Below are 21,126 nucleotides of genomic sequence, written 5' to 3'. Positions count from 1 at the left end.
GGTGAGGGAGAGCTGATCAGAAGATAGGGAGAGGAACGTGAGAGCTTATGAGATGATGGGAAGAAGGAGGTAAGGGCTCACGAGAAGATTGGGAGGATGGCTGATGAGATGGGGAGGAGATGGTGAGGGCTATTGAGAATGTGGGGAGCGGTGAGGGCTGATGAGAACATGGCAGTGGAGGAGATGATAAAAACATGGCGGAAGCGAGATGGAAGGGAGCAAATTCATACACAACTGCAGTTGGAAATCTGGATGAATTGAAATGCTTAGTGGGTCGAGCAGCGTCTGCGGCGGTAATTTCCTCCGGATGGCGGGAACTGGGCGATTGCCGTTGCTCCGCTGCGCCCCCTGGCGTCGCTGCATTTGCTGCGCAGGAATCTTCCAGCACCTTCCAGAATATTCGTCGAATCAATCGCTGAGGTGTTGACCAATCGGCGAGCGTCACAATGCCGGCAGGATGATTAACAAGGCGGCTCACCATTTAAACACCGAGCGACGACGCGCCAGCCAATCACCGCCGCGGAGGCGGGACTTCCTGCAGTCGCTCCCGTTTCCGGGCTTCGGGAACCCGCCCCCCCTGCGCATGTGATTGACGCGCCGGACGGCCAAACAGAGGGCAGCGTTCGGGCCGCTCAGCCAATGGTGGGGGTTGCGGCGGTGTGCGCCGTCAATTGCGCTGGTGCGGCTGCACAGAGCGGGTGTGAGCTTCCTCGTGGTGTTCAGCATGTCTGCGATCAAGGCGTTAAACCCCAAAGCCGAGGTAGCCAGGGCCCAGGCGGCCTTAGCCGTCAACATTAGTGCCGCGAGGGGGCTGCAGGATGTGCTGAGGACCAACCTGGGGCCGAAGGGTACAATGAAGATGTGAGTGGGGGTTGGATTGGGGGTGGGGGAAAGGAAGCGTCGAGGTCGGGTGGTGGTGGATGGGGTGGGAGCGGCTTCTGCAGAGTCATGGCGGCTGAGCCTGATTCGATCGAGCGAATTCAAATCGCCTTTGATTCTGAACCGCTGCGTCGCTACCTCCGGCTCCACTAATCGAGTTTTCTTTCTTGCACTTGGTGCTTCGCAGCACAAGGTCCGCCGACTGTAATCTCATGTGAAGCTTTGTTCCTATTTCTTCCGACAGGCTGGTTTCTGGCGCTGGGGACATCAAGCTCACCAAAGATGGCAATGTGCTGCTGCGTGAAATGGTAAGTGTTACAAAGACCGGCGAGAAACGGAAGAGTGGTTGCAAATTACCACATCTAAAATTGAATATTTGATATTATTTCAACAATAACAAGTATTATATATTAGTGCGTACCTTCTGAGCGAATTTTCGCGGTACTGTCCGATCCGCGGAGTTATTCCAACAATTGTGTATTTTTTATTTGTAAGTTAGCATCGGCAGTTCCTGTGTCTACTCTGTAAATTTGCGCGTTTACACTTAATCATAGAACCACACAACTTAGAAACAGGTCTTTTAGCCCCAGTTGATCATACTGACCAATTTGGCTTTCTGGACTAGTCCCATTTATCAACATTTTACTAATTTCCTTTGTAAACCCTTCCCATTCATATCCCTATCCATTTGCATGTGTTTAGTATACTTTGAAAAGGCAGTTAGATATTTAACATAGTGTGGAATTTGACCGTTTATACGCTGCAAAATCCAGTGGAAAATGACGTAAGCTGCTTTATGGGTTAGCTGAGTTTATCCTGCTGAACCAGGCCTGTTGTCATTTCTGGTCCCTGCATGCCTCTACTAACCAAAGCTGTGTATGCGAGCCCGATCTCATTACTCTTCTGAACTGTTGATTCAGTGGTGAGGTCTGTCACGATGATAACTAGCCAATGGGCAGTGTAGCACTCGTAACAAGTTTTGACATGTTTAATATCGGAATGAACTTTGTTGCCTGTGATTATAATTTTCCATCCCAATTGATACTGGCACCCCAGATACCACACTGACCTGGTTTTGTGTATTGAGTGGCATTGGTGTAAAAATACAGGGAGAGTTCAATATGTCTGGGCTGCGCTGATGGATCTCCACATGGAGGCCTGCAGTGTAGCCTTGTGACTGATAAGTCAATAGTCGTTTATTTGTTACACATAAATGTGTAGTAAAATGAAACATTACCCGCAGTTGAACAATAAGACCAATAAGATTAATCAATAAAAATGCAATAACACATACAATCACAACTAACACCAAACAAAAAGAAACATCCATCACAGTGAGTCTCCTCCAGTCCCTCCTCACTGTGATGGAAGGCCAGAATGTCTTTTTCTCTTCCCTGCCGTCTTGTCCCGCGGTCAGGCTGTTGGAGTTGCCACGTCGGGGCGGTCGAGGCTCCCGATATTGAAGCCCCCGCTGGGCGGTGAAAAAAAATCCCGCGGCCTATTTCAGGCCGCGCCGGATGGTGAAAGGTCCGTGGCGGGCCGACCCAAGCCCCGCGATTCGGGGCGGGCGAACACGTTGCCTCTGCCGCTGCCGGAGCTCCCGATGTCGGCCCCCATCCAGGGGCCTGCGGGCTTCCGACGTCCACGCGGCCCGCGCCGGAGCCTCCGGAGACGAGTCGCAGCCGTTCCCGCAGCATTCGCAGGCAGCCAGCGCCGCAGGTGGTGAGTCCGGACCGCGGGCTCTGCGAACCAGAGACCCAGGTGCATGGCCGGTGGTAGGCCGCAACGGGAACGGAGACACGGCACAGAACAAAGGTCGCGTCTCCGTTCTGGAGAGAGAATGTTAGTTACAGTTCCCGTTCCCTCCCACCCCCCCCCCCAAAAACATAACATACAACACTACATCATATTAACACTACAATTGAGACAAAAACAACAAAAAACACAAAAGACAGACGGACTGCAGGCAAGCCGCAGCTGCCATCCTTTCCCCCCGTGGTCTTGGAACTGCATTGTATTATTTAAATTTGGAACCTTTACTAAGTTTAGGTAATTGCAAAATATTAGCATGCTTGACTGACCACATGTTAGTTGGTTGGGGTCATAACTGTAAAGTAATGCTTTGAGATTCCAATTCTTTTACAGCAAATACAGCATCCAACAGCCTCTTTAATAGCTAAAGTGGCTACAGCTCAGGATGACATGACAGGAGATGGCACCACCTCCAATGTGCTGATTATTGGCGAGCTGCTGAAACAAGCTGATCTCTACATTTCAGAGGTATTTAAAAGTTTGTAAACTAATAGGCAGATTGTGTTCAATGGCTTGCAACTTGTCTCTCAGATAATCTGAATCTGAAAGCAGTAGATGACTTTCATATGTAGAGGTTGATTGTAACAGTGACAGGTTGCCTGAGGAAAATATCAGATTTCAGAGGTTGGGCAGTGTACAATAAAATGTATAGTTGGGGGAAAATAAATGACATTGTACCTGTAATCCTTTTATATTTTACAACACTTCCTTTCTGGCCAGAAATGTGGATATCTTATTATATATCTAGTTATATAAATGTTGGATCCTCAAGATACATAAACCTGAGCACTGGATCTGATTTGTTCATTCCAGAAGAATAAATACTAATAGTCTGAAGAAGGGTCTTGACCCGAAACGTCACCCATTCCTTCCCTCCCGAGATGCTGCCTGGCCCGCTGAGTTATTCCAGCATTTTGTCACAAAATGCTGGAGTAACTTCGCGGGTCAGGCAACATCTCTGGAGAAAAGGAATAGACAATAGGTGCAGGAGAAGGCCATTCGGCCCTTCGAGCCAGCACCGCCATTCAATGTGATCATGGCTGATCATTCTCAATCAGTACCCCGTTCCTGCCTTCTCCCCATACCCCCTGACTCCGCTATCCTTAAGAGTTCTATCTAGCTCTCTCTTGAATGCATTCAGAGAATTGGCCTCCACTGCCTTCTGAGGCAGAGAATTCGACAGATTCACAACTCTCTGACTGAAAAAGTTTTCCCCTCATCTCAGTTCTAAATGGCCTACCCCTTATTCTTAAACTGTGGCCCCTTGCTCTGGACTCCCCCAACATTGGGAACATGTTTCCTGCCTATAACGTGTCCAACCCCTTAATAATCTTATACGTTTCGATAAGATCTCCTCTCATCCGTCTAAATTCCAGTGTATAGAAGCCTAGTCGCTCCAGTCTTTCAACATATGATAGTCCTGCTATTTTGGGAATTAACCTAGTAAACCTACGCTGCACGCCCTCAATAGCAAGAATATCCTTCCTCAAATTTGGAGACCAAAACTGCACACAGTACTCCAGGTGCGGTCTCACTAGGGCCCTGTACAACTGCAGAAGGACCTCTTTGCTCCTATACTCAACTCCTCTTGTTATGAAGGCCAACATTCCATTGGCTTTCTTCACTGCCTGCCTTCCTATTCTTACCACCAAAGTGGATAACCTCACACTTATCCACATTAAACTGCATCTGCCATGCATCCGCCCACTCACACAACCTGTCCAAGTCACCCTGCAACCTCATAGCATCTTCCTCACAGTTCACACTACCACCCAGCTTTGTATCATCTGTAAATTTGCTAATGGTACTTTTAATCCCTTCATCCAAGTCACTAATGTATATTGTAAATAGCTGCGGTCCCCCACTAGTTACTGCCTGCCATAGGGGCGGCACGGTAGCGCAGCGGTAGGTTGCTGCTTTACAGCGAATGCAGCGTCGGAGACTCAGGTTCGATCCTGACTACGGGTGCTGCACTGTAAGGAGTTTGTACGTTCTCCCCGTGACCTGCGTGGGTTTTCTCCGAGATCTTCGGTTTCCTCCCACACTCCAAAGACGTACAGGTATGTAGGTTAATTGGCTGGGTAAATGTAAAAATTGTCCCTAGTGGGTGTAGGATAGTGTTAATGTACGGGGATCGTTGGGCGGCACGGACTTGGTGGGCCGAAAAGGCCTGTTTCCGGCTGTATATATATGATATGATATGACCCATTTATCCCCACTCTTTGCTTTCTGTCTGTCAACCAATTTTCTATCCATGTCAGTACCCTACCTCCAATACCATGTGCTCTAATTTGCCCACTAATCTCCTATGTGGAACCTTGTCGAAGGCTTTCTGAAAGTCAAGGTGCACCACATCCACCGGCTCCCCTGTCAATTTTCCTAGTTACATCCTCAAAGAATTCCAGAAGATTAGTCAAGCACGATTTCCCCTTCGTAAAATCCATGCTGACTCGGAACAATCCTGTTACTACTATCCAAATGCTCTGCAATTTTGTCTTTTATAATTGACTCCAGCATCTTCCCCACCACTGATGTCAGACTAACTGGTCTATGGGTGATGTTTCGGGTCGAGACCCTTCTTCAGAAATAGCATCCCTTGCCATGTGGATTTTGAAACTCAACTGATCGGTTTTCTTTATATTCTAAAATTTTCAACGGATGGAGTCTCAGACTAGTGTAATTTTCAGGGGCATATGCTCTTGCACATTGGTTTTCACAATAATCCATCCATTTGATTATCGAGTAATTTTCTTTTAAGAAATAATTGGAAATAGCAATGCTCATAATACTTAAATAGTCCAGTGGAAGGTGTGTTGCCTTTAAGATCATTGATAATCTTGTTTTAAAATCATGTTTGCTGTCCTGAGATATTTGTTCTCTGATAACTCCTACAACTCTACAATGTGTTTCTCCAATTCCAATCTTACAAATCGTTCCATTTGCTATTTTTACAGTTGATGCCTGTTTTCAAATATTGTTGTAACAGTATAGCCAAGCTTGCATATAAAGTTGTTATGTTTAACTGTGGGTAGTCCATGTGATGGGTTAGACAATAGGTGCAGGAGGAGGCCATTCGGCCCTTCGAGCCAGCACTGCCATTCAATGTGATCATGGCTGATCATTCTCAATCAGTACCCCATTCCTGCCTTCTCCCCATACCCCCTGGGTTTGATTTGGATGATTCCTTGCTCTCAATCTGCTACATCCTGAGATTAGATTGGTATCCAAGTAGAACTGTGGACAGTTAAAACTAGTTTTATTTGGCTGAAGCATGGTGGGAGGATGAAGGCCTCCAGTGGATGCTGATGACTATATTCCCTGAAATGGAGGGGGATACTCCAGGGAGAGTCCAGGTAAAGGAGTCCAGGGAGAGCAAAGTGTAAATTGATACAAATCATACAAAATATTCTGGTTTACAAATACTGACAAGTCATCAGTTTCTTGGATAGTGAGGCATGGGAGAGGAACTTGCATGACTAAAACAAAATGCCCGTTACTGTCTTGCATAGAAACATAGAAAATAGGAGCATAAATAATGAAATGAAAATCAAGTAATTTAAAACAAAGCCATCTGGGAGCGAATATCCATGGGTACTTGAAGATAGCAACACAGACCATTAAGTAATGAATAAGATAACAGGGCTGTGAATGTTTAATTTTACAGCTGAGTTCAAGTTTCAGTCACATTCTTATTGAATGGCTTACTATTTGTAAGAGGAATTCATTTGCACTGAAAGTTATAACTGACCAACTAATTCACATTTGAGCAACGCTGTCCATTGTACAGCAGTTTAATTTATTAAAATGTTTCAAGGTGATTTAGAAGTGTCGCCAACCATGCATTCAACTGTAAGATGTTAGAATAGACAGGTTTTGGAAGAAAGGGGTGTGGAGAGAATTGGGAGGGAATTCAAGAGTTTGGCTTGTGAAAGTCCAAGATGCCCAACTGGAGATTTGTAGGATTGAAGATTTGACATGAAGAGCAAGACTAAGAAAAGATTTGAAAAACAAAAATACATTTTATAAATTACACCATGACTAATATCCCAAATGTGATCCAAGTTTAACAAAATGTACTTGGAAAATAAATTTTCATCTGATCACTTTTCTATTCAGGGTTTGCATCCCAGAATTGTGACTGAAGGGTTTGATGCAGCAAAAGAGAAGGCCCTGGAGATGTTGGAACAGGTGAAAATATCCAAAGAGATGGACAGAGAGACTCTCATTTATGTTGCCAGGACATCATTGCGCACAAAGGTCCACAGAGAATTGGCGGATATCTTGACAGAGGTATTTACACACCTGAAAATATGCTTTCTATTCTCGTTCTGTTTTCAATCTTGCTTTGGCTATTGATATTCTGAGCAGTTGAATGCTAAGACCATTCAATTTTTTTTAAAAACAATTTAATCTAGGTAGTACATGCAGAGACTTTGATTCCAGTTGAGAAAACGAGTTTGCACCACATGTTGTGGAAATCCTGGATTCTTGATACAACTTTCTATTTTATAGTAGTGCTGGATATTTGAATTGTTAATGCTTTTGAAAAGGGGTTTGCCATAAGTTTATACAGGTGCTCCTCAACTTACGATAGGGTTACTTTCCGAATAACCCATCGGAAACCGAAAATATCGCAAGTCGAAATGTATTTAATACACCTGATCACGTGGCCGGAAGCGAGCGGCAGCTTGCTACGGGTCACTGCCATTTGCACCATCGCAAAGTCGAAATATCGTAAGTCGAAGCATCGTAAGCCGGGGAACATCTGTATTCAATTCAAATATGACACCGGGTAGGTAAGCAGCCAGATATTGGCTAATTGTGCATGACTGAATTCTGCGTTAGCACTTCTATAGTTAAAGCAGTCAGACATCATGCTAAATTATCTTCACCTTGATTTAAATTGCTGCTTTGTTCTGTCAGAGCAGTATTAAAAAGGTGAGCACAAGGTTTATTGTGTTATATTAAAAAAAATTGTGTTTGGCTATAACAGTCAAAGTTTTATTTATTGCCCGCACTTTACAAAACTTGAGATATCACAGTGACATTTGATTTAGAGATACAGCACGGAAACATGCCCTTCGGCCCACCGAGTCCGCACCGACCGGCGATCCCAGCACATTAACACTATTTTACACACTCTAAGGACAATTTACACTTATACCAAGCAAATCTGTGCATCTTTGAAGAAATTACACTTATACCAAGCAAATCTACAAATCTGCATCTTTGGAGAACGTACTAACTCTGTACAGGCAGCACCCGTAGTCGGGATCAAACCCGGGACTCCGGCGCTGCAAACGCTATAAGGCAGCAACTGTGCCGCCCATGCCGACATGACTGTTGGCAAGATATAATTTTGATTTTGTAGTTGCAAGAAACTGCAGTAGCTGGAATCTTGAGCAACAAAAAAGGGATAGAGGAGCTTTGTGGGTCAGGCAACACCTGTGAGGGGAATGGACAAATGATGTTTCAGGTCGTGACGTTCAGACATTGACCCAAAACTTAATTTGTCCATTCCCACCACAGATGCTTCCTGACCTGCTGAGTTCCTCCAACTATAATTTGATTTCATTTTGTTCATTTGCTGATGTGGATTTTGCTGGCAACACCAGTGTTTTGTTGCCCATTTCTAATTGCTCTTGAGAGGTGCTAGGGAGCCACGGCCTTCAAACCTGTGATCATTCTGTTGAAGAGATTTTTAAGAATATTGTTAGCTAGGGAGTTTGGGATTAAGACCCAGTCATTTGCATGATGGATTAGAGTGTGACTTTTTAGCATGTCTGAAATGTGGGAGGTAAGTGGAGCAGCCGGAGGAACCTATGCAATCAAGGAGATGATCCAAACTGCAGATCGGGATTCATCCAAGGTTGCTGGAGCTGTGAGCCAGCAGTCTTACCTGCTACATCACTGTGTCACGGAATACAATGTAGCGGTTTTGGCAGTTGATATGTTTATAGGTACTGGATGCACTTTTATAATCGACCGCGCATGCGCTGGTCATAGGACACAAGAGCTAAACATTCTTGCCGACTGATAACAGCGGGGATGAAGCGGCTCTTGAATCTGGTGATAAGCGATTGCAACCTTTTATATCTTGTGCCCAAATAGGAAGATGATGAAGAAGGAGTGTGATTCGTGCCCTTGTTTTCCAGGCGTCGCGGTGGGGAGGTGGGATTCCGCTGGAGTTTTAGCCTGGCATGTCCACCGTCCCGGGCAATGGGGGGAAAAGCCATATGGTTGCGGGCTGTGCGGTTGGACTTTTGTCCAGCTGCTGGGCCACCTGCGCATGCATACGGTCGAGCTGTTGTTCAGATGCGAGTGCTTCAGGCACTCCCCGAATTTGGCGAGGCACCGGCACACCGGCGACTGGCCCTTCCAATGCAAGGCATGCTGCCTCTGCGCTGCTGCAACACTGGCGTTTGCACATTGACGAGCAAGAATTCTGCTGCAGGCTCTGCCGCGAGTTCTTCCCCATGCGGCAACACCGCCGCATCCACCGGTGGCCGGGTATTCGCAATCCACTCAGGGCTGTCACAGCACAGGTGCGCGGCCCAGAGAGGGCAGCTCCCGTTCCGCTCCAAAGCCTGCTGGAAGTATTTCCGCAGCGGCGAGACCCCGTTCGCCTGCAAGGTCTCACAGCCAAGCTTTCGGCAGCCCGTTGCAGCTGAGAGCCCACCGCCGGCGCAGCCACGGGCGGGAGCGGCTGCGAGGTTTGCGGCAAAGTGATTGCAACCCGTCTTACCTGCGGACGCACCGCCTCGTAACTGCTGATCCATCTGTGCTTCCACAGCGGCGAGTGGCCCTTCAGGTGTGAGACCTGCAACAAGAGCTTCCTCAGCTCCTGTCCTTGACCTTCCTCCAATCTGCCGCAGCGCTAGCCGACTGACAGGCGTTTTCGGTGTGAGTGGTGCGCACCTGGAGTAATGTATGCACACAATACTCCAGATGCTGCCTCACCAAGGCCCTGTACACCTGCAGTAGGACCTCCTTGCCTTCTCCCCCCCGTGTGAGTACTGTGGATCTCCAGAGAGGAGGAGTAGATGAAACAGCGGTTGCTGGAGTCACACTGAAAGCGCCTGTCAGTTGGCTAGTGCTGCGGTAGATAGGAGCAGAAGCTGAGGAAGCTCTTGGTGCAGGTCTCGCACCGGAAGGGCCACCTGCCACTGTGGAAGCACTGATGGATCAATAGTTACGAGGCGCTGCAGTAATCTCTGCTGCACGCTTCGCATCTGAAGGGCCGCCTGGCCGGTGCGTCCGCAGGTAAGACGGGTTGCAGAACGCTTTGCCACAAACCTCGCAGCCGAACTCATGCCAGTGGCTGCGCCGGTAGTGGGCTCTCAGCTGCAACGGGCTGCCGAAAGCTCAGCCGTGAGACCTCGCAGCCGAACGGAGTCTCGCCGCTGTGGCCGCACAGCGGAATTCTTGCTCGTTGGTGTGTCGGTGCCTCGCCAAATTTGAGGAGTGCCCGAAGCCCTTTCCGCACACCTCGCATCTGCACAACAGCTCGACTGTATGCATGCGCAGGTGGCCCAGCAGCTGGGCGAAAGTCCAACCGCACAGCCCGCAACCATGTGACTTTTTCCCCCATTGCCCGGGACGGCGGACAGGCCAGGCTAAAACTCCAGCGGACTCCCTCTTCCCCGCTGTGAAGCCTGGAAAACAAGGGCAACAATCACACTCCTTCCTCATCTTTTTTCCTATTCGGGCACAAGATATAAAAACTTGCAATCACTTATCACCAGATTTTAAGAACCGTTTCTTCCCCGTGATTATCAGGCGGCAAGAATGTTTAGCTCTAGTGACCTATAACCAGCGCATGCGCGGTCGAGATACCGAACTCGCTTATTCCACTTACTGAATAAAAGTTGGTGCCCTAGACTGATGGTGGTGTCTGGGCCATGGACGATAAAATGTGGCGTGCAATTCTGCTGCTTCCCCAAACACCACATCATGTTTTATTCACAATTCCATTGGAGCAGAATCCTATGAGTAAGTGTTTTATCAGTGGAAAGATGGGGCTTTATTGCTGCAAGTTATGTGCAATGGCCAACTAGGTTTATCTCTCACCAGGCACCTGCACATTGTGTGGCAGCTTTATTTTTCAGCGCTTAGTCAATAATGTGCTATCAGGATACACATGAATATTGAACGTTCAGTATATTAGATATCCTTGCTACTGGTAGTGATTTTTCAAATGTTTTTCAGTATGGTGTACTGAGGCAGGATGAATCAGTGTTAAGTACTTGCAGTTTTAATGTGTGTTTTGTTGTAGTATTTTTATTACAAATGAGACTAATTAAAGCTGTCACATCGCCAGTCAGGTCTCCAGCAATGTTGTTGAACATCAAGTTTAAATTCTGATCATTGTTGGAAATGGGCTTTGGCACTTGTGCTGCAAATATTATTGGACTAGGGCTGAATACAGGTGTTGTAGTTCGTGCCCTATTAACAGAATAGTCAGACAACCAAAATCATTTAACCTCTTTATTCTACTCACTCAGGTGGGAGAGAGCTTAGATACCGGAGCGTTTCTAAATGCTCCGGAAGCTAGTGTAGTCTCTCTCTCCGAAAGCTTACATTTACACACCTTTTATACCCTAAATACATGTGCCAGTATTTTTCCATCACTGCCTTGTATGGCAAGTTTACAATGCCCTATAAATCTTTATGTGTCTTTCGGGACCTCCGTGTCCATCGTGACCTCTTGTTTCTTGGGAACAAAGGGCAGTCCATATGGCAAGATGTTCTTCTTAACACTTCAAAGCTTTGAGGCCAGTTGCTGATATCAGAGGATACGATCAGCCATAAACCGTGCTTCCATGCTGACAACAGGACGCCCCAGGAATAATCCGAGCTGGAGCTTTTACACTCCTGCAATAAAACCCACATTGCTGCATTCGTAATGTTAGCCCTTACACAGGGATGAGTTGCTTAATTGTCTGTGGAGTTACAAATAACATGCAACATTTCCTTGGCATGGTCCTATAACGGATGTGGATCATGGAACTGCATCTTTATGCAATAGGACCTCATTAGCAGCATAAACCTTAGTTCAAATGTCTAATGATGTTTAACCAAATGTTAGTGGGTTAATATCTAATCTCTTGGAAATAATTTGTGGTTTAAATCCTGCAGTATATTGTTGCACTGCTAGAATCCTTGAATTCTTTTTGTGGTTGTATTTTGTCTAACTACTGTGTTCTGATCACTTGTAGGCTGTGGTTGATGCTGTTCTAACAGTGAAGAAACCAAATGAACCCATTGATCTCTTCATGGTTGAAATTATGGAGATGAAACACAAAACTGAGAGTGACACAAAGTAGGTATTAACAACTGAAAGTTGATTGCTGCATTCAAAATGGTGGTGTAATGTGTGTCAATTTTCTCATTTGTATCAAACTACTAATGTGAAGGAAGAAAAGAACCAGGACTTTAAGGAGTCATTAGACTCTATCCCTTTCCCTCAACAAATGCTGCTTGGTCCTGAGTTTCTCCAGCAATTTCTTATCTCGTAGTCAAGAAGGCTTTCATCAGTCAGAGTATTGAGTTTAGATGTTGAGAGGTCATGTTAAGACCACTCTTATAGTATTGTGTTCAGTTTTGCCCGCCCTGTTATAGGAAAGATGTTGATAAGCTGGAAAAGGTGCAGAAAAGATTTACGAAGATGTTGCCAGGACTTGAGGTCCTGAGCTATAGGGAGAGGTTGAGTAGGCTACGACTTTATTCCTTGGAGCGCAGGGCGATGAGAGGTGATCTTATAGAGATGTATAAAATAATGAGGGGAAGAGATAGGATAAATGCACAGAATCTTTTAGCCAGAGAAGGGGAATCAAGAACCAGAGATTTTAAGGTGAGAGGGGGCTAATGTTTTTTACATAAAGGGCGGTGGGGTATGGAACGGGGTGTTGAAGGAGGTAGTTGAGGCAGGTACTATTAAATGTTTAAGAAATATTTAGACACATACATTGATTGGATAGGTTTAGAGGGATATGGGGTTGTCGTGGGAAAGTTGGGCCGAAGGCCTGTTTTCATGCTGTATGGCTATGACACTAATTGATGAGAGTTGGAATGCATTTTTTAAAAGGGTTGTGGATGTTGCTTTAATCATAACTTTGAAAATAGGATCACATATATTTGATAGCATGAAAGGGGGAAATAAAACGAGGGCACAGATTTAAGGTGAGAGGAAGAGTTGTAAAAGTAATTTGAAGGTAAAGTTAAACACAGGGCGGTTAATATTTGGAATTGGCTGCCGGAGATGTTGGTGGGATTAGATACAATTATTACACTTAAGTGACGTTTAGATATGCACTAAAGGCAGAGGACTATGGGTAAATGGGATTCGTGTAGATGGACAAAAAAGTCAGCATGGACTTGATGAGCTAAAGAGCTAGTTTCTGTGCTGTAATTCCCTCTCCCATCGTGATATGAATTAAATATCAGTCATGATTTGACATGTAAACTCTTACTTGAATTGATGGATAATTTGATATTTCTTTTCCAGCCTTGTGAGAGGAATAGTATTGGATCATGGTGCTCGTCATCCAGATATGAAGAAAAAAGTGGAAAATGCTTACATTCTCACTTGCAGTGTTTCACTGGAGTATGAAAAGACGTATGTGGAGTCAGCTTTTGCAATTCTCCAAGCTATCTTGAATTATAAACATGATAATTGTAAGGACGCTGTTTTCCTGACTGCAACCAGGGTTGGAACTCTGATTTATGATCATTAAGTATTGGGAAATGTGTTTTAAGGAGTTGGATGAGAATAGTGGAATGGAGATCTGGGAATGTACATGTCCGTTTGAAGCTATGCAAGTCAATTTGACAAAGGCTTATGGGAGGTTCTCGTGGAGAATACGAGACAAAAGTCAGGAAGTTCTGCTAAATATCCCAAAAATACTGATTAGTTCTCAGCTGGTATTGCTCTATTCAGGACACTTTGAGGATATCAAGGTAACAGAAATGCTGAGGGTGGCTTATCTAGACCATATAATTGTTGCCCTGCCTATTGAATGTTGAAGCTGAGAAAATTATCAAGTAAAAACATAAATAACAGACATTTCAATCAAAGGACAACATTCATCTGAAGTAGATTGTATCTTACTAATTTTAGAGGTCAAAAACAAGGCTGGGAAATGCATCATGGAGATGTTTACAAAAGCTTAAATTCGATTTAAACGATTTTGAATTTAGAAATAAAAATAATAACATTGTTAGGAATAGATGCATAGAAAATAATTGAACAGCAATAGTCACTTATCCAGTGTCGACATCAGTCATGACTGAGCAGCCTTCCGCCAAGAACTTTTATTCTGATATCTGACCTTCAGCTTGTCTGTTATATTTCAGTACTCCGGTATGGTATGAGCTCATTGTCATTGGTGCTCTGAAACTGTTGGCCTGAGGCAAATATGTTTTGGTTGAAAAAAACTGAAATGGTGTCTAGTGAATATTGCTAAAACAAAATTAAACAAATGCTGTTGTCAATTTTATTGATTTGGTTACGGCTCAATATAATTTACCCTTTAAAATGCTCTGCAATAACCAGCTATTTTTTATTTGCACTCAGAGAAGTAAATTCTGGATTCTTCTATAAAAATGCCGATGAGAGGGAAAAATTTGTGCAAGCAGAGAGAAAGTTCATTGAAGACAGAGTTAATAAAATTATAGCACTGAAGAGAAAAGTTTGTGGAGATTCCAAAAAAGGATTTGTAGTGATTAACCAAAAGGTAAATGCTTTATTGCATAGTTTTGTTTCTGAAACTTTTGTGTGTTACAGGGCAGGTGGGCTGAGTTTTGGATCCCTGTGGAAGAACAATTGGCATTGCCCATTTCTCATTTTAGGCAGTTGGTACAGAAGCCAACGTTCTTGATGGGGTTCCTAATGTCGAATCTCCATTGCCAAAAAGCATTTGTCTCAACTTGAGCAACTCTTGACATTTGAATACAAATACAATATTGCCCTTAAAACTCAACCTACCTGTATTATTTGTTTTAGTAACACTCGTATTTCTATTTTGGGTGGGAGTGTGGTCTTTGCACCTGAATGTTTAGCAGCCTTACTTCTAACATTCAGGTGATTATCCCAAGGCACTTGGTGGTGAGGCTGTTTCCATATAACCACATGATTATTCCTTAAATATAAACTTAAATTTTCGCCATGGTTTTTTAAAATTTCTCCTGCACATGTACCTTTTGTAGGCTTTCTGAGACAGTGGCACAACTAATGGAGTTACTACCACATAGCTTCCAGCAGCCTGGGTTCAATCCTGAGCACTCAAAGCAGTTTGCACTTTTCCCCTGTGACCGTGGTGCTTCGGATTCCTCGCACATTACAAGGATGTGTGGTTTGTCAGGTTAATTTCCCCTTGTGTAGCTGATAGGTAGATCAGGTGGGAATTGATGGACATTTTGTGAGAATAAAACAGGATTAATGTAAACCGGCGCTTAATGGTTGGTGGCCCAACACGTCTGTTCTGTATTCTAAGTGATCAGTTCAAATGAACAGCTTTTGTTTTTAACCTGGCAGGGCATTGATCCATTATCATTGGATGCATTTGCAAAAGAAGGCATTGTGGCACTGAGAAGAGCGAAGCGGCGAAACATGGAGAGGTTAGTCAAATACTTGTCACATCTGAGGCAGTATCTGCGGAGCAAATGGACAGACGTCGTTTTGGGTCAGGACCCTTCAGACTGAGGGGCTCTGACCAAAATGATATCTGGCAATTTGCTCCATGGAAGTTGCCTGACCTGCAGAGTTCCTTCAGCATTTGTACTCGGAGAAGTCTTGAGTACAAGATTCTAGCGTCTGCAGTTTCTTTGTCTCTATTATGCATCCTATGGTGTTTGGGAATCACGACCATTGGTACGACCATTACCACAAAATGATGCTTGTACAAATCAAAATCACAGATACAGAAATAATCACCTAGTTGAATGATTCTCTCGGTTCCTCTCTATCCAATATCAGACTTCCTGAATATGGCAGGATTTTGGTTTGCAGATTTCCATTTTTTATGTACAAAGGTCAATAACCATATTAAATAAAGAGTTGAGCAAAAAGATCATAGAGCCTGAAAATTAATTCCAGGAATCTGGATGTCAAGAAGATGTTGGAGTGATCATTTGAGCTGCACTTGATGTTGTAAACAGAAGATATTTTGGACTTTGCCTGCTTTTTGAATCGTCAGCAAAAATATATTTAAAATTTTTAGGCTCAATTCCTTATACAGGAAGTATCTCCCATACTCGTGTCTTATGACTTCTGGTCTTTTAAACTTGTTAGGCAGTTTGAGACTTCACTTTGAAATATTTCATAGCTACCCCAATTCTTCTTTTGAGCACTATTTACAATACAATACAATATATCTTTATTGTCATTGTACCCAGGGGTAGAACGAGATTGGGAATGCGCCTCCCATACGATGCAATAATTTAAGTAATTTAGACAACAGCAACCCAACAAAACAATTGTAACAGTTTTAGACAGGGTAAAGTGCAAGTTGATCTATGCGTTGTGACCATCCGGCTCAGCAGGACCGGTTCATAGCAGCTATGGCCCTGGGGATGAAGCTGTTCCTGAGTCTTGAGGTGCGGGCGTAGAAGGCCTTGTATCGTCTGCCCGATGGAAGGAGTTCGAACAGACTGTTGCAGGGGTGTGAAGAGTCTTTGTGGATGCTGGTGGCTTTTCTGAGGCATCTTGTGTTGTAGATGCCCTCCAAGTCTGGTAGCTGTGTTCCGATGGCCCTCTGAGCTCTATGGACTACCCGCTGTAGAGCTTTCCTTTCTGCCTCCGTGCAGTTGAGGTACCACACAGGGATGCCATGCGTTAGGATGCTCTCTATGGTGCAGCGGTAGAAGGTCGTCAGCAGCTGTTGGGGTAGACCAGACTTTTTCAGTGTTCTTAGGTAGAACAGTCTTTGTTGTGCCTTCTTGACCAGCGCAGCAGTGTTATTGGACCATGTTAGGTCCTCCGAAATGTGAGTGCCCAGAAACTTGAAGCTGGACACTCTCTCCACACTGTCCCCGTTGATAGAGATCGGGGCATACTCCCCGTTATGTGACCTACGGAAGTTGATGATCAGCTCCTTGGTCTTGGTGGTATTTAGGGACAGGTTGTTATCCGAGCACCAGTCCGCCAGGTTCTGCACCTCCGCTCTATAGTTTGTTTCATCCCCGTTGGTGATAAGCCCGATCACCGTTGTGTCGTCTGCAAACTTGACAATGGTGTTGGTGTCGAATGCAGGAACACAGTCGTGTGTGAAGAGGGAGTAGAGCATGGGGCTCAGAACACAGCCCTGTGGTGTGCCGGTACTCAGGGTGATAGTGGAGGACAGGTGCGGGCCCATTCTCACTGCCTGCGGTCGTTCCAGCAGGAAGTCCAGGATCCAGTCACATAATGATGAGCTGTCATTACACACTGTAAAAAACACCCTGTCCTGATATTTGATTGCTACCAACATTTGTCATGTAATGCCTCTTGAAAAAGAAACGGGGTGTTTATTCATGTGAAAAGGCATGCAAATACTAATGCAATGAAATTTAAGGATATGAACCTGAGGTCTTATGGTAATTAAACCATTGTGCTAATGCCCACTATAATTTCAGGTTAACACTTGCTTGTGGAGGCATTGCCATGAATTCTGTGGAGGACCTTACCCTGGAGTGCTTGGGACAAGCTGGGCTTGTCTATGAACATACTTTGGTAGGTGGTGGTGATGTTAGATGCTGCTTTGAGTGAATAATGAAATGTAGTTATTGTTTTAATATGAATGGATTGCTGATGTTTATGGCTGTCCACTGGTAAACACCACATAAATTAGATGAATAGCCCGCTTTGCCAGGTGATTTCTTCGCCACATGATGATTATACTCCAGGAAACCACTGTGGGAGAATTTAATGGTAGGCACAATTTAATAGACAATAGGTGCAGGAGTAGGCCATTTGGCCCTTCGAACCAGCACCACCATTCACTGTGATCATGGCTGATCATCCACAATCAGCACCCCATTCCTGCCTTCTCCCCATATCCCTTGACTCTGCTATCTTTAAGAGCGCTATCTAACTCTCTCTTGAAAGCATCCAGAGAATCGGCCTCCACTGCCTTCTGAGGCAGAGAATTCCACAGATTCATAACTGGGTGAAAATGTTTTTCCTCATCTCCGTTCTAAATGGCCTCCCCCTTAATTCTTAAACTGTGGCCCCTGGTTCTGGACTCCCCCAACATCGGGAACATGTTTCCTGCCTGTTGCGTGTCCAATCCCTTAATAATCGTTTATGTTTCAATAAGATCCCTTCTCATCCTTCTAAATTCCAGTGTATACAAACCCAGTCGCTCCATTCTTTTAACATATGACCCTCCCGGGAATTAACCTCGCGAACCCACGTTGCACTCCTTCAATAACAAGAATGTCCTTCCTCAAATTTGGAGTCCAAATCTGCACACAATGCTCCAGGTGCGGTCTCACCAGGGCCCTGCACAACTGCAGAAGTACCTCTTTCCAAGAAGAATGGAACAATAACATCCCCACAAAGACCTCAACGCCTACTTAACAAAAACTATATTGACTGCACATCTGCAGAAATATATCTATAACCCTGAGTTGACTAGGGTGGATGTAACTTTTGTTTTGCGTGCTAATGATCCCTGTTTGCAAAAGCCAAAAGTAAAACAGATTACTGAAGAGGTGCAGAATGGTTTAGTTTTGGTGCAGAATGTGTTGGAAATATTCATGACATGAACCCTTAAAAACAAAATCAACTTCCTGTTACAGGCAGAGGCACTTTGGCCATTGGCTGGTTTGATAGTGACCTCCATTCCATATTTTGGTGTATCCATTATTTCGCTTGTTCAGAATCTTCACCTATTCGGAGACTGTCTCACGTGCCCTTTGAGTAAGAGATTTCCAAAGATGGACCCTCCAGAAAAAATATTTTGTTACATCTGTCTTAAATAGGTTACCACTGAATTCCAACACATCACCTGTAAACTTCTGTGACTGGTAATTAAGATAAGGGAAACCCTTGTTGCAGAGAACAGAGAGGACATACCAAATGTGATCAAGGCATCTGTAAATTAAGGTTGTGTCTGCCATTGAAGGTATAAAATACAGGCCTTGAATGCTGAATGGCATTACAGATTCAAATTTTGTTCCAGGTCCAAAGGACATGGCAGTATTATAGAAAGTGATATATTGTCAGATATATTTCAGGTGGGGTGTTAAACTGTTCACTTCCTTAGAAGGGGAATTTTGTGTTGGGATTTGGATCTTTCCTGTGTTGCATAAAATTTGACTTGTTTTTTAATGCAGGGTGAAGAAAAGTTCACTTTTGTTGAGGAATGCAACAATCCTCGGTCAGTGACGCTGCTTCTCAAGGGTCCAAATAAGCACACTTTAACACAAATCAAAGATGCTGTGCGTGATGGTCTACGTGCAGTAAAGAACGCAATTGAGGATGGCAAGTGATTTTCATTTACATGATTGAAGGAATCAAGTTAAATGTGACGTTGCAACTGAGCTCTATTGGTATGATAAACAAGGATGAATCGCAGAAATGTTATTCTCTCATTGAACAGTTAAACAAGTTCAAGTACAATTACATTATTTATATTTTCCATGAAATTTATCCTACTGAAGGCCATTCCAACCAGAGTTATTCCAACCTAATTCAGTTTTCCAGCTCTTGGTCCATTGCATTGTCGGCCAAGCCAGTTCAGTACTTTTTAAATGTGACAATGGCATGCATCTTTTCGGTAATAATTGCAGGTCTCTATACCTTGCTGGAAATGTTTCTCCTATCCTTTTAATCCTACCTATTAATTTGTATCTACTTTCTCCTGGTTACTGATATTTCCACAAAAGGACATTTGTTTTTCTGTCGTTGCTTTGCAATTTTTATACATAATTAAATCTTCCTCGCGGTCTCTATTGGTATGAAAATGGCTTCAGTTTTACTTAGATTCTTGAGTGTTTGTAAATGTCCTCTTGCACTCCAGTCAATTGATATATTTCCTGTACTTTGTGCACTTCTAGCATAACCTGTATTCTGTTGTTGCTGTGATCACTTTTGGCATGTCTTCTCTGTTCCCTTTAGCCATTTGATAGGCTTTTCCTTACCTTATTACTGTTCCAAATGTATGCCTACACATTAGGTGAATTCCACTTGTCATTTTCTGTCTACCATTTTAGTTTATACTACAAATTGCAATTATCAAGAGTCTTCCAGAACCCCACTGGAAACTTTATATTAAAAAAAACAAGAAATAAAGGGGCGGCATGGTGGCACAGCGATAGAGTTGCTGCCTTGCTGCGCCATAGACCTGGGTTTGATCCTGACTACGGGTGCCATCTGTACTTTCTCCCTGTGGCCCTGTGGGTTTTCTCTGATATCTTGGGTTTCCTCCCACACTCTAAAGACATCCAGGTTGGTAGGTTAATTTGCTTGGTGTATGTATAAATTGTCCCTAGTGTGTGTTGGATAGTGTTAATGTGCGGGTATTGCTGCTCGGCGTGGACTCGTGCTGAAGGGCCCGTTTCCGTGCTGCATAACTAAACTGAAGTTGCCGTCCATTGCATGTTTTCTGCTGAAAATATTGAATTCAGCTGTTTCAGGGTGCTTCTTTGATTAGTCTACCGTGAGGTCTTGTCCACAGATTTTAACATGTTTTTCTACATAAAACCTGTTTACCAAATCCTGCTGACAGTGCCTGACTAAGCCATATATTTCAAAATAATGGAATGAAACTTTACAAAACAGGAGAGGGCCATTTGGACCCATAGTGTCTGCTGGTTGACAATTACCCAGCCAAATCTAACTTTCCAGCACTTGGTCCTTGGCCAAGTCTAAATTTGATGAGCGCTTCCAGACCACGCAATTTAGTACACCACAATTACATGCCCCCTCCATTTCCTTCTAAAGAAAACAAACCTAACTTAAACAGTTCACTGATTGTTAAAAGTACCAGGATGGTAGATAAGGCAGTTAAAAAGAATGATGAGATGCTTTCCTTTGTGTTGAATATTTGCAGACAGGTTTTATTAAATTTCTGTGGAACTCCAGTTATACCACTACTTTGAGTTCTGTGTTTAGTTCCAATCATGTTGGAGATAATTTCACTTGAGTGAATTATCTGGACAATGCACACACAGGAGGGAAGAAGGCATTTTTCTTTACCCTAAACAGTGATGGTCTTGAACTTGCTGCCTGAAAGTGTGCTGGTGGCAGAATCTTCACCACCTGGTTGAAGAGCTTTGTGTTACAATGCCTTGGATCTCCTTCCTTGATAAACTCAGCAAATCAAGGCACATGACAGATCAGAATGAGTTCCATGGCTTGGATAGATTTTCTTCTGTTTCCTGAAGATTGTGCTGAAATGACATGGCTGGCAGATCTCTATTATTGTACCTGACTAGTATGCTCGAGAGCTT

At 44.1% G+C, this 21,126-nt stretch overlaps 1 protein-coding gene and 1 non-coding gene across 2 annotated transcripts in view; both read left to right on the top strand.

Moving 5' to 3' along the window:
- Positions 1–654: 654 nt before the first annotated feature.
- Positions 655–21,126, top strand: part of cct6a (chaperonin containing TCP1, subunit 6A (zeta 1)) — a 25,564-nt gene continuing 5,092 nt past the window's right edge. Inside the window, exons 1-10 of the mRNA XM_078422214.1 lie at positions 655–861; positions 1,124–1,187; positions 3,025–3,159; positions 6,808–6,981; positions 11,910–12,013; positions 13,199–13,309; positions 14,267–14,426; positions 15,227–15,309; positions 17,305–17,401; positions 19,009–19,156. Coding sequence (XP_078278340.1) covers positions 725–861; positions 1,124–1,187; positions 3,025–3,159; positions 6,808–6,981; positions 11,910–12,013; positions 13,199–13,309; positions 14,267–14,426; positions 15,227–15,309; positions 17,305–17,401; positions 19,009–19,156 — 1,213 coding nt within the window. The 5' untranslated portion in view covers positions 655–724. The remainder of the gene's footprint in view (positions 862–1,123; positions 1,188–3,024; positions 3,160–6,807; positions 6,982–11,909; positions 12,014–13,198; positions 13,310–14,266; positions 14,427–15,226; positions 15,310–17,304; positions 17,402–19,008; positions 19,157–21,126) is intronic.
- On the top strand, positions 7,515–7,641 carry LOC144606571 (small nucleolar RNA SNORA15). Its single transcript, XR_013548963.1, has one exon. It is a non-coding gene; the product is annotated as a small nucleolar RNA SNORA15 (small nucleolar RNA).

The sequence above is a fragment of the Rhinoraja longicauda genome, chromosome 26, assembly GCF_053455715.1.
Source record: "Rhinoraja longicauda isolate Sanriku21f chromosome 26, sRhiLon1.1, whole genome shotgun sequence".
Taxonomy (NCBI): Eukaryota; Metazoa; Chordata; class Chondrichthyes; order Rajiformes; family Arhynchobatidae; genus Rhinoraja; species Rhinoraja longicauda.
The sequence above is the reverse complement of the archived record's forward strand: the minus strand, read 5'-3'. Positions and strand labels throughout refer to the sequence as shown.